Raw genomic sequence first — 13,463 nt, 5'->3', positions numbered from 1 at the left:
CAAATTTTCCTTTTTAACATACAATAATAATGTATATAGGGTGTCTCAATTTAGAGATATGACGTCATCGTTGATTTTCTTAAATGGCAACACTGTCATTTTGATAGGGTGTGTAAAGTTATACATCACTGCAAAATATCAAATTTTTATTCTCTGCCATTTACAAGATAATAAAAAATAACCAAGTTATGTCTGTAATTTGGAATAAATTCAATAATTCAAATAATAATTGTTTTTTTGAAAAATGCTCAGACCCGTCGATTAGTATTTCAAATTGTCATTTTTGACATAAAATAATGTATACAAGGTGTCCCAATTTAGAGATAGACGGCATCGTTGATTTTTTTAAATGGCAACACTAGCATTTTGATAGCTATTTTGACAGGGTGTGTAAAGTTATACATAACTTCAAAATTTCAAAATTTTTGTTCCCCACCATTTATAAGATAATAAAAAATAACAGTTATGAAAAACAAGTAATCAAATAATAATGAAATTTAATTATTTCAATTAAGCAAATGCTCATAATATTGCCTACTGACCATTTGACAATAATTGAGGGCAACATTATGAGCATTTGCTTAATTGAAATAATTAAATTCAATTATTATTTGATTACTTATTTTTTATTACTTTGTTATTTTTTATTATCTTGTATATGGTAGGGAATAAAAATTTGAAATTTTGCAGTTATGTATAACTTTACACACCCTATCAAAATAGCTATCAAAATAACAGTGTTGCTATTTAAGAAAATCAACGATGACGTCAAATCTCTAAATTGGGACACCCTTTATACATTATTATTTTATGTCAAAAATGACAATTTGAAATACAAATCGACGGGTCTAAGCATTTTTCAAAAAAACAAATAGTATTTGAATTATTGAATTTATTCCAAATTACAGACATAACTTTGTTATTTTTTATTATCTTGTATATGGTAGGGGATAACAATTTGAAATTTTGCATTTATGTATAACTTTATACACCCAATCAAAATGGCTATCAAAATGACAGTGTTGCCATTTAAGAAAATCAACGATGACGTCATATCTCTAAATTGGAACACCCTGTATACATTATTATTGTATGTCAAAAAGGACAATTTGAAATACTAATCAACTGGTCTGAGCAATTTTCAAAAAAACAATTAGTATTTGATATATTGAAATTATTCCAAATTATAGACTCTCTCTCTATATAAACCAGAATATAATATTTAAAACACAACCGCAAACGTTATAATCAAGTTAACATTTATTTTCGTCTGATAGCACACAGCCCTAAACTTCAACAGAATTGAATTGAATAGCTGAAACAGATCTAAACATACTTAACAACACGTGCAAGTCATTAAAAATTCTGAGAAATAGTCAAATAAAGAAATATGTATGTATCTCAAATCTATACCATCCCATTTATGAATTTTGCACCAAATAGGTACCTAATCATTGTTATATTTTGCTTTAATAATACATCAATAAGATAGGTATTCTAAAATCAGTCTCCTTTAACTGATTAATAAAAAGTCCCATTTTTGGTCTACGAATAATTAACATTCCGCCTATGAATTTCGCACCAAATAACATTCGAAATACTATAATTGTTTTATTTTTATTTAATAAGACAGTAACAAGTATTTTAAAATCAATCTCCTTTTAAAAGACTTATCTTTTTCGGTGTACGATATTGTAACAATCCGTATATGAATTTGGGACCGACCAACATTCCGTATATGCATCTGGAACCTCGCCGCCTATTGGTTAAAATATTACCGCGTGCTGCAACGAACCAATAGAAAACTCCTATGTTCCAAATACATATACGGAATGTTTAGATGCCAACCGGTCTCTTTCCCTGCATTCTAGCATTCAGTGCTCTTTTTGATAGCCTATCCTCTCCCATTCTTATCACATGTCCGGCCCATTGCAATCTTTGTATTCTAATGAAGTCTGACGGGTGTGCTTCCTTATAAAGTTGATAAAGTTCGTTGTTGTATCGACTTCTGAAGATTCCGTTTCCCTCACAGGTCCTAGTATTCTCCTCAGTACTTTCCTTTCGAATGTGTCGAGTTTGTTTTGGATGTTTCTTTCAGGACCCAGGCTTCACTGCCATAGCATGTTATTGGTTGAATTAAAGTTTTATAGATTCTCATCTTTGTATTTCGGTGGACACTTTTAGACCGAAATATGTTGCACAGTACTTCTTATGTTGCACAGTAAAATATTCGTTGTCGAGATAATCCAAGAGAGTCGTATATTCGTTGAATGACCCATATTATTTCCAATTAACTCCAGTACTCAACCTAGGACTTCCATTTAAGCTGTTCTGGAATTTAATTTTTGTAGCCGTCTTCCGTGATATGGCCACATTTGTTTAAATCATTTTTATGTTGTCAAAATGTTCGTCTTTAAACGACATGTTTGGTCTTGTTTTGGTTTTGGTCTTGAAACACGAAAAGGCACAGGATTCTGTTTCAGGGCTGTACTGAAAGAGTTCTGGGATTTAGTTCTTGTAATCGTTTGTCGTGCCACCTTTGCATTTGTTTTAAATCGTTTCTATGACGTCAAAATGTTAGCCTTTAAGCAACATTTTAAGTTTTGATTGAAGTCGCAGGATTGTGTGTCAGGACTATACGGAAACAGTTGTGGAATTCAATTCAAAGCAGAAGTAGTCTCTACAAATTGGTGAGTCATAGATTAATTGACATATCCCTAGCTAATACTGTCAAAAGCGGGGATCTTGAGGAAGATCATAGTGCAGGAAGTTCTTAGCTACTGCATCGGATTTGATAATGTCACGAAAACAATATATTATGACAAAACATTGGTACTGAAAAGCTGTATTCCTTGAGAAGTATTGTTTGTATATGCTAATTAAGTTTAATTTTAGGGTTCAGAAGTTCTGGAATTCGTAAAAAAGGATTTGGAAGAATTTGGATCTGCTGTTAAAAATGAAGCTACTAATGTGGTATCATCTACCGGAGCTGTACTCGAAAAAACACTTAGTGTAAGTATCTATTTAGTTCAATTATTCAATGGAAAATAATAGATATACAGGGTGTCCCCGAAAATAGTGCGTTCCTTAAAGGTATAGGTAGAAGGCACCATGTAGAGCATAAAAGTCTTATAACATTTTTTTATAAATGCAACCGTTTGGCTAAAAAACCAAAATACATTTTGGTAACCAAATTGAAATCTGACAACTATGTATACAAAAATCTAAACACAGACAATCACAATTCAAGAATAGTTGCAGCATTTTAGCCATAAGTATTTACATTAAACCCTGTCTTTATCCTAAACAAACAAACAAATTCTTGTTTTGTTGGATTTTTAAACATGGGGTGGTACAATTATTTTGCAGGTGTACCTGTCTGACCTACATTTGTGGTGTCAATAAACTAAATCACAAACAGTTCTTGTACAGTGATGCCAAATTAGTTAATTTTATGAAAATAAAAGTTCACTTGTATGGCGAACAATGTAATTTTTGAAGTTATACTTCTTTACGCGCGTTATGAGGGTGAATTTTTATATGTTAAAACCTACGATCCGGGCGCATGCGCATTGTAACTTTGTTCTGATTGGATGTTCAAATGACATGTCAAAAATTATCCAATATGGCAGCTGTAGCACAGCTGTGGTGTGGACGGTTGACGGTTTGGTTATGTATGGTTGTTGCGTTTTAAAATTTGTGGGAAGACAAACAACAAACAAAGGTTAGTTAATAGTTATACTGCCTTTTTAAAGTTATACTTCTTTAGGCGCGATTTCATTGAGGGTGAAATTTTAGTAATCTGCGCACACAGGCAGTATGGAGTTCGTTACTAAATGTTTTAATTTATGTATGTATCAGTCCAGAAAAGGTGTGGAAAGGATATATTAGTGTTTTTAAATATATTTTTCTATAAGCGTGTTAAAAATGCAATTTATAGCACTCCATAGGAGCGTTAAAAATGCTACTTTAAAGCACCGGTGCTTTAAAAATTTTAAGGCAATGCAGTTAAAAGTGAATTGTCAAATTGTGAAACGTCAAAATATTTATATTTCATTTAGTAACATTAATAGATATTAATAATACCTATTTACGAATGTTTCTTCTAAAATTTAGGAATAGGTATATTAATTTTATAATACATTTAAGTATGTAGTCATTTTCTTTACAATTTTTACTTACCAATTTGTTCTGTTTATACCTAATATCGCCGTTGTCTAGCAAGTGTCTGCGTAGATTAGCGGTATGTGTATTTAGCTACGGACCTGTTAGTACTTGGTTCGATTCCCACATAAGGAAATTTTTTTTGTTTATTATTAATGGTTATTGACATCTTAGACTATTATTATATGGACTTATAAATTATTAAAAATAATTGAAAATAATTAAAATAATTAATCGGGATTTTGCCCAACTATTTACCGGGTTGCAAATTTATAATAATTGCCTATTTCAAAATGCACTTTTGAAATTAATTTTTCTTATGCACAAATGCAATTTCAGATGTCTTATTCATTACAATAGTTCACAAAATTTCCTGACATTCTCACGAATCCAACGCACCAAACTGCATTAAAATCCGTCTTACTGCGCCAAAAATCGAGAGTAAGGCCTTTTTTGTGCTTCAATGCCTCGACTAATTCGGCCAGAGATCGAGAGGTCGTGAGTTCGAATCCAGTGCAATCCTATACTTTTTTTTATTTTTTTGAAAGCGGTAAGCACAAAATTAGTTTGGTGTTTAAAAAAAAATTAAAACAAACTGTTTAAAGTATATTTATTTTTAAGAAATCATATAATAGAAGTATAACTTCTTACGTGCGTACAAAGTACACACACATTCTTTTTTTTTTTGGAAACGGTTAACTTTATAAAAAAATGTTATAGGACTTTTTTGTTCTACATTTTGTATTATATCCATACCTTAAACTTTAAAGGAACGCACTATTTCCGGGGACACCCTGTATAATGATTGGAAGCTAATAAATACAAATAGGCGATAACAAACATAACCCTTTTTTAGTTGGATTCTCCGTCTTCTACTGCTAGTAATATGAAAAGAAGTTTTAGCTCATTCCTTGGTAAATATAATAGTTTTATTATCATTCATATTTCATATAAAATTGTTTTATTTAAGGTCAAATGAATAATGTATTGAATCCTAGTCCAGATGATTCTGATGCAGAAATGTTGATAGTCGAAAATTCAGAGACAGTCACTTTAAATAAATTTCAGGTAAAGTTTTTACAATTACAGATTCACGAATTATCACATACAGAGCGTTTACTTTTTAATTAGATGCCACAGTGAAGAAAGCGCTAAAATCGGCAACATTGCTTATTATTCCACTATAATATCCTTGTGTAAAGTTACGTTGTGCTAAAGATATTTCTATCCTCCATCAGATTCAAAGAAATACCACATTTAGTCCAGACAAATTAATATATTTTTTTACCACCAAAAATGAGATGTTTGAATTAAATAATGTTTCAAATATATTGTGCAGAATAATTTTGAATTCGGTTCTGCTAATGAACTTGCATTTTTTGTCCTTACAAGTAAAAAAAATTAATTTCTCTTGGGTAATATTTATATACAGGATGATTGATTAGTAGGGTAAAGCTCAATAGCTCCGCTATAGTAATAGATAACAATAAAAGTTAATAACAAAAATTTTAGCCACCTTTGAGCTTCACATTACAAAATTAATTAGAATGTTACAGGGTGTTCGATAACACAGTGGCAGACCAAACTTTTTTTTTTAATGGAACACCCTATATTTTATTTTAAATTCGAAATCCTGTTAACTTCTTCATCACAAAAATATAAAGGTTTGTTATGTTATACAGGGTATTTACAAAGTTATAACCAATTTTATATGAAAATCGTAACAAGTTCAACTCCCTGTATAAATAAAAATAAGCAAAACAACAATGGTTTATTAATGCCAGATTTTTTAACGTATTGTCAAAATTTTCAAGAATGGTCGATATTGCTAATTTTCTTAATATCAAATACAGGGTGAGTCAAAACGCAAGTACATTATTATCTCAGTAATTTTAAATGGAACACCCTGTATTTTATATCACTATTGAAAAGTACCATTACCGTACTTTAATTTTTAGATAACATTCCCTATGTCTAAATGTATTAGTTTTCGAGATATTTTCATTTTTCAATGGACCAGTAGCGTGGCCACCCAAATCACCCGAATTTAATAAACTGGACTGATTTTTTTGGGGTTACGTTAATAATGAAGTTTATAAAATACCTCCAACAACAAGGGATGAGATGAAAAATAGAATACAAAGTGTATTTCGATGTGTTAATTTACAAATGCTCCGTAGAGTAAGTAGCTCATTCAATGATCGTTTTTAGGCGTACATAAATGTGTTAGGAGATAATTTTGAACACCTTATGTAATTAAATATTAAAAGTAGCTTCTAATTTTTTCAAACATGTTTTTTTGCAAAATGTATTACTGATAAATTATGTTTCGTTCTTTATTTGTTACATTGTTACATTTACATACAAAAGTAGTGTTTAATTGTCTTCACAAAATATTGTATTTTGTGTTTGTGTGTTTTTTGTAAAATTTATTACTAATTTTCTTTGTTTATTTTATTTGTTGCATTTACATAAAAAGATAGTTTTTAATTGTTTCAAAAATGTTGCATGTAGTGGTTGTGTTTTTGTTTGTAAAATGTATTACTAATAAATTATTTTTATTTCTTTATTTGCTACAGTTTTACATTGATTACCGGATTGATAAAATCGGTAATCTTCAATTGTCAATTCAGTCATGGCTTACTTAAAATTTAGATAAATTTAAACACCTAAAATAATTTGCTCTGAAAAATGAAAATATCTCGAAAACTAATAAATTTGGGCATAGGAAATGTTATATAAAAATTAAAGTACGTTAATGTTACTTTTCAATAATGATATAAAATACAGTTCCATTTAACATTACTGAGAAAATAATGTACTTGCGTTTTGACTCACCCTGTATTTGATATAAAGAAAATTAGCAATATCAATAATTCTTAAAAATTTTGACAATAAATAAAAAAATATGGCATTAATAAACCATTGCTGTTGTGCTTATTTTTATTTATACAGGGAGTTGAACTTGTTACGATTTTCATACAAAATTTGTTATAACTTTGTAAATACCCTGTATAACATTACAAACCTTTATATTTTTGGGATGGAGAAGTTAACAGGATTTCGAATATAAAATAAAATATAGGGTGTTCCATTTTAAAAAACATAAGTTAGGTCTGCCACTGTGTTATCGAACACCCTGTAACATTCTAACTAATTTTGTAATGTGAAGCTCAAAGGTGGCTAAAATTTTTGTTATTAACTTTTATTGCTATCTATTACTATAGCGGAGCTATTGAGCTTTACCCTACTAATCAATCACCCTGTATATTGTGTATATGATTGTTAAAATACCGGCAAGTGGTTATCTATAAGACGGCTACTCAAACTTCTTCAAACATTTATACCAAACGTTTAAAATTGTATTTTAACTGTTAAAGATGTTCAAAATTTATCTACTCGTTCCGATATTAACAGTATGATATTAAAATCACTATCAATTTTTCTCTTTTCTCGATCATCAGTTTTTATTGCATAGAATATAAATTATTGTAATCACTGAATACACAGTTAGTTAAAAATAATCCTATTAATTTAATTAATGAATAATTTAAACAATTAACAAGTAACGATTTTCCAAGAATATCAAAACTAAACGAAATAGCCACCTCTATTTTGCAGATGAAATTGATACTCTGTGACTCTACGCTTCTGCCTACACTGTTAATGTTTATGTGTCTATAATTATAATATAATAATAAAGCATAGCTTATTGAATTATAGTACGTGGGAAGCCGGCAGTGTTGCCATTTTTAAATCTGTATATCTAATTTAAAACTAAACGTAGTGTATCAAGAGCGTCTCGGTCACGCATGAGATTGATTCGGGCTCGGGCAAAATATACAGGCATACCGAGCGATAAGATGTACATATAAATATCAGTCATAACTAATATTTTATTTTCTTTATTTAGAAAGCTCTATATGAACTTCAAAAGGATCCCGTAACATATTTGGAAGATCCAGACGAGAGTTTAAGAAAACAATATAATTGTTGGCTAGAAATAATAGATGACCAGTTAAATGACGATAGAATAGCTAAACACGTAAATAGCTCAGAGATTTTAAAGCAACACTATGCTAAATTAGTTCCTGACATCGTAGAACATCAAGTTTTCTGGAAAAGGTTTGTATATTACTAGATAGACACAACTATTTCTTGGTCTAAGGGCCGGTTGTTCGAACACTAATCAAGAAGTTGATTATAATTAAGTCCCCTTATCAACCATCAAATAACAACACCCCTCAATCGCACGTCAATCAGTTGATTGTAATCAATTATAATTGATTGATTAATTATGAATTAACATAACAATTATTAACATAATTGATTAATAAATCTCATAATTGTTGTCAATTATGTTTTTAGCAACCCAAACAAAGTTGACATTGACAGTTGGTGACAGTAATTAAATATTTGATAATGATCAGTTGATTCCATTTTTTATTAGCGTTCGAACAAATGGCCCTAAACTATGCTTCTTGTTAGAAACAATGAAACTAAACTCATCCCCTCTTCTTTCATGTCCAAAATGGTTGGTCATTTGTTTTAGAGCGAAACAGTGGTGTAGTGTTGTAAAAAGTGGAAGTGGCTTATTATTAATTAACATAACAACTATATAATTGATTAACTAATTTCATAATTGTAATCCATAATTATGTTTTCAGCAACCCAAACAAAGTTGACATTGACAGTTGGTGACAGTAATTAAATATTTGATAATGATCATTTTTGATTAGCGTTCGAACAACCGGCCCTAAATAGTTTTATTTGGATTTCGACCATATTGCTTTCTGGAGATGCTGAAAGCCATGATAGATTACAATAATTATAAGGCTTACATAAAAATTATAAATAGGCGACTTAAAGACATAACTTCGATTTATTTTAACATTAAAACATTAAAATCGTAGATAAAATTATTTTTCTTTCAAATTAATATTTTTCGGATTTAAATTTTTTATTATTATTATTTTTTAATCGCCAAAAGTCAGAAATTTTGGGGCGCGTGAGTTATTTAGAACTATTTTTGTTAACATTATCAATAAAGTTGGGTGCGCAAGTTTAAGTTTGCTATAAAGCTGCCTGCACTTAAAGTGTCTTTTAACATGGTTTTAAAAGCACCTTCACAGCAGCTTTAAAACCACTTGTTTAAGAAAACAAAGTTTTAAGGTTTTTATTCTTGGTTTTATTGACCTCTTTCAGAGTGGGCCCTTTTATGCTGAAAACGGTTTTATTGCCAAATGGTTTTTAAGTAAACTTTAATTTTAGTTTTATTCTACAGTTTTAAAGCATCCGTAAAAGTCTTAATAAACCCGTTCGGTGCTACTTAGGTAGTTGAGGGATTGCATATTTTTCCCCTCTCAGGATATGGCCCAGGGATCCAATTTTTTGTGCCTTGGTCAAGTTGAGCAATTCTCTCTCAGTATTTGCTCTTCTTAAGACTTCCTCTTTTCTCACCCTATCTGTCCATGGTATGCGGAACATTCTTCGCGGGGTCCACATTTTGAGGGCGTCCAACATTTTAATGGAAGAGTGAAGATTACAAGTGTAAAGATGTATTATAAGTTATATCTGTCATATATGAGGCGTCTATAAAGGGGTCATATATATGGGGCGTATATATGGCCAAGGGGTATAAGTGCAATTTTGTTCAAGTTGGAGATAAGTACAGTAATAGATAGTTAATACCCATTTTAATGTTGTGGCCAAAAGACACAAGTGAATTTAAAATCAATAGTGACATCTATGGGTATTTCACTTAACTCCTGAAAATAGTTTGTTTATCATTTGGCAGCCATTGGATATAAGTACGCTTATATCCCTTGTCCCTTGGCCTCCAAACAAGTGTTAGTTATATCGTTTGGCAGCCAACTCATTAATACTTGTTAGATTAGTGGTCCAATGTGTTAAAGTTCATACCAAACCCTTCTTTCAGTGCGTCATTAATTTTGACGTCATATAGGATTTTAAGAATGTCGCGAATCATTGCATCATATTTTAGTTAATGCGAGTTGACACGATCCAAGTGTACTTGGAAAAAGAAAGAAAAACTGAAAGAGAAATGTTTGTACCAGAACACTGGGTAGAGATGAAGACCAGTTCAAAATTTATGGTTGTTAGGATGAAAGACCACGATTTTGTTAATCTAGATACACTTCGGCAGATTCGACATAAAGGTATCTACTGTACCGGGAATATGAACCATGCAGTGGCGTAACTTCTACAGAAATTTGTCTTGCCAACAACGGGAAGAACAACAAATCACATATCAAGGCACTCTGGATAATATTTAGGAAGATCCCGACGAACCAGACAACTGCTTCGATAGCGAAGATGACTATTAATATAAATAGTCTATGATAGATATTAATAGTCTATAACTATTATAGTTAAGTTTACTTCTAGTGTTGTTTCCTACTTTTTGCATTTTTATGCCAATTTTTAATTTCTTTTACAAAAATTATTTGTTTTATTGATCAAATTGTATTTAGAAGAATAAAGATACAAGTACAGAGTACAGTACAAGTATTTAATTGGAAGACAGTGAGTATAAGTCCTGTCTTTTATTCTAAACTATCTTATAAAATGCTAAGTTTTTTTAAATCTGATAAAATTGTACTATTACATAAAAGTTCTTGAAGTTAACAAGACCAGTCAATGACCAACTATTTTGAAAAACAAGCGGTAGAATTTAGGAAATGTGTTAAACTTTAAACTTGATTTTCTCAAAACTACTAAAAATGCACTTATATCCCTTGGCTTCTACACGCCTTATATGTATTTTAAAACTGCTGGTGTTATGTTTTATGACGAAATAAGTTAAATGCAATTTATCGATTAATTGAATTGTATACGTAAATGACGATTTTACGATACTTTTGACGTTGTATGCTTCTTCTTCTCTCTCCAGCGCGCTGGGGTGTGGAATCTCGCACATGTCCTGCCCACTAATGATTATAGTGGTAGTCAAGTGAATGATTATAGATTATATTGAATAAGAGAGATAATATTTTACAATAAACCTGTTTCAAGCCGAAAAACTTATTTTCTTATCGAACAATAAAACTTCATGTTTCTTAATGTTTATTTTTTATATAGGTACTTATTTAAAAAAGCCCTACTAGAAGACGATCTTGCGAGACAAGAAGCATTAGAAAAACGGGAACAGAAAGAAAAACAAGCTACGGAAGAAAATCTCAAGTGGGACCAAGGTAATTAAAATTAGATACGATAGATTTTGTTTGTTTTTGAATATTTTTAAAGAATATTGAACATTTTGTTTATTATTTAATGTAAATGTACATTCATTCTAAATAAAATGTTTTTTAATTGTCTGTCTGTATTAGCCCCCTCAAGAATTTCATAACAAAATTTCGCTCGTCTCTCAGCATTTCCTTCTCTCAGTTCTTGATGACATTGAAATTTATATGAACAGAATAATATATTTGTTTTCGAAAATTTTAAGGCTGTGAAATTATGAATCAAATTGGTCTACAATGGTTCGAGAACTTATTATAAGATTTTAACTACTGCATTTAATACATTGACATGGGCAGGGGGCCGTGCTCCCTAACTTTTCGGGTACTTTAAACTCTTTATGGTTATCCAATATATACAAAATATAATGTGCAACATCTTCACGTCTGCCCCCCCCCTAAAATTTTTTATATGGGCCAGCCCCCCCTAAAAATTATATTTATATAATTTCGTTTTAATTTTCTAAATGTCTTCCTGATACCTCAGCAATATTGTTTGTACAGGTACAACTGTGAATCACGGTCCCAGTATTTTCAAACATTTTTAAAATCATTTGAGTTGTTGAATGACTTAAATTGATCTGAATTGATCTATTAATGACAAACCAAAACCCAAAAAATCTTACTGTAAATAAAGAACTGACAGTGCGAGCACTATTTCATGAATAAAACATCTTTATTATTGTTACTTTCTCCTCAACTGAGTATTCGCGGTGTGCAAGTACTTGGAAAGGGAAACGAGAAACGACCCTGCGCGAGTCGCGGAGAAATATTGCAACTATCTTAAATAATTCATATTGTCAATTGAAATTGTCAAATTGACGTATATTTCATACCTTCTGTCAATGAAGCAGAAAAATTATATATTGCTCCACAATATTGATATGATATGCAATTATTATATAAAGGTAAATTTAATTAATTGTATTTTGCTTGCAGTACTGCATTTTAATAACTAATTTTATTTACTACATACAATTATTGATGTTTTCATAACATAACCTGAATCTTATTTTTTCTTCTTATTATTTTTTTTGGACTATGGCCTTGACAATTATCCAGTAACCAGGACTAATATAATTGGCCAATATAATTAAAAGTGCGAATAATAGTACAGAGCGTAGAAATAGGGGTCGCTTTGCCGAACTTGCACGGTCCCAATACTTTATCAACTTTATTGTTTTTTAAACAATAAGTCATAAAATAAAAATATTAACAATTCAAATATTGTTAATATCTTCATTGTCCCCGAACGCAACCCGTTATACACATTCTGCACTAGGTGTGGCCTAACTTTTACAATATACTTTGGCAAATGTATTAAATTTTTACAAAATTTTGGAATGTGTTGGTAGTGCAAACACTCGTGACCACGGCGCAGTAGACGAAATTTCGCACTTCCATGCGAAACGCACTGTACTCAACGTGAAAATATCCGCCTTCGCGCAGCTCCATGGTCAGGAGTGTTTGCACTATCTAACTGATTAAATAGTCAACATTTACTAACTGTTACATTAATAAATAAAAATAAAAAATTATTAGGTGTTCAAAATGTAACTACATAAGAAAAAATAAAATATAAAGGAAAATATTCCTCTCATTGGCTGTATACCATAATAAAAACTTACTAATGAAGTAAAAACCTCACATGTAGGTAGGTGGTATATAATTTATTAAAAAATTTTTTCTAAAAATGATCCAAGATGGATAAAATCACAAACGTTTTCGGACCAATCAGTCCATCATCAGGTGGTAGAAACTTCAGATCCAAAGTAGTTGAAACTAGCTACATATTTAGGTCAAAAGACCTTAATGTAATAATAATTATGCCATTTAGGCTACAAAAATGTCGACAATAAGTCGATGTCACAAGAAATTAAATTGCAACGGTATTACAAAGTGAGCAATTACAAAGTGACTTTGTAATACCGTTGCAATTTAATTTCTTGTGACATCGACTTATTGTCGACATTTTTGTAGCCTAAATGGCATAATTATTATTACATTAAGGTCTTTTGACCTAAATATGTAGCTAGTTCC

At 30.6% G+C, this 13,463-nt stretch overlaps 1 protein-coding gene across 2 annotated transcripts in view; it reads left to right on the top strand.

Moving 5' to 3' along the window:
• LOC114326863 (BSD domain-containing protein 1-B) overlaps positions 1-13,463 on the top strand; it is a 39,777-nt gene that overhangs the window by 15,356 nt on the left and 10,958 nt on the right. For both annotated transcript variants that reach the window (XM_050648849.1, XM_050648848.1), the window contains exons 3-7: positions 2,896-3,012; positions 5,021-5,078; positions 5,135-5,232; positions 8,078-8,289; positions 11,266-11,378. In XM_050648849.1, the coding sequence (XP_050504806.1) occupies positions 2,896-3,012; positions 5,021-5,078; positions 5,135-5,232; positions 8,078-8,289; positions 11,266-11,378 (598 nt within the window). The remainder of the gene's footprint in view (positions 1-2,895; positions 3,013-5,020; positions 5,079-5,134; positions 5,233-8,077; positions 8,290-11,265; positions 11,379-13,463) is intronic.

Source organism: Diabrotica virgifera, chromosome 4 (genome assembly GCF_917563875.1).
Source record: "Diabrotica virgifera virgifera chromosome 4, PGI_DIABVI_V3a".
In the NCBI taxonomy this organism is placed as follows: Eukaryota; Metazoa; Arthropoda; class Insecta; order Coleoptera; family Chrysomelidae; genus Diabrotica; species Diabrotica virgifera.
The sequence above is the reverse complement of the archived record's forward strand: the minus strand, read 5'-3'. Positions and strand labels throughout refer to the sequence as shown.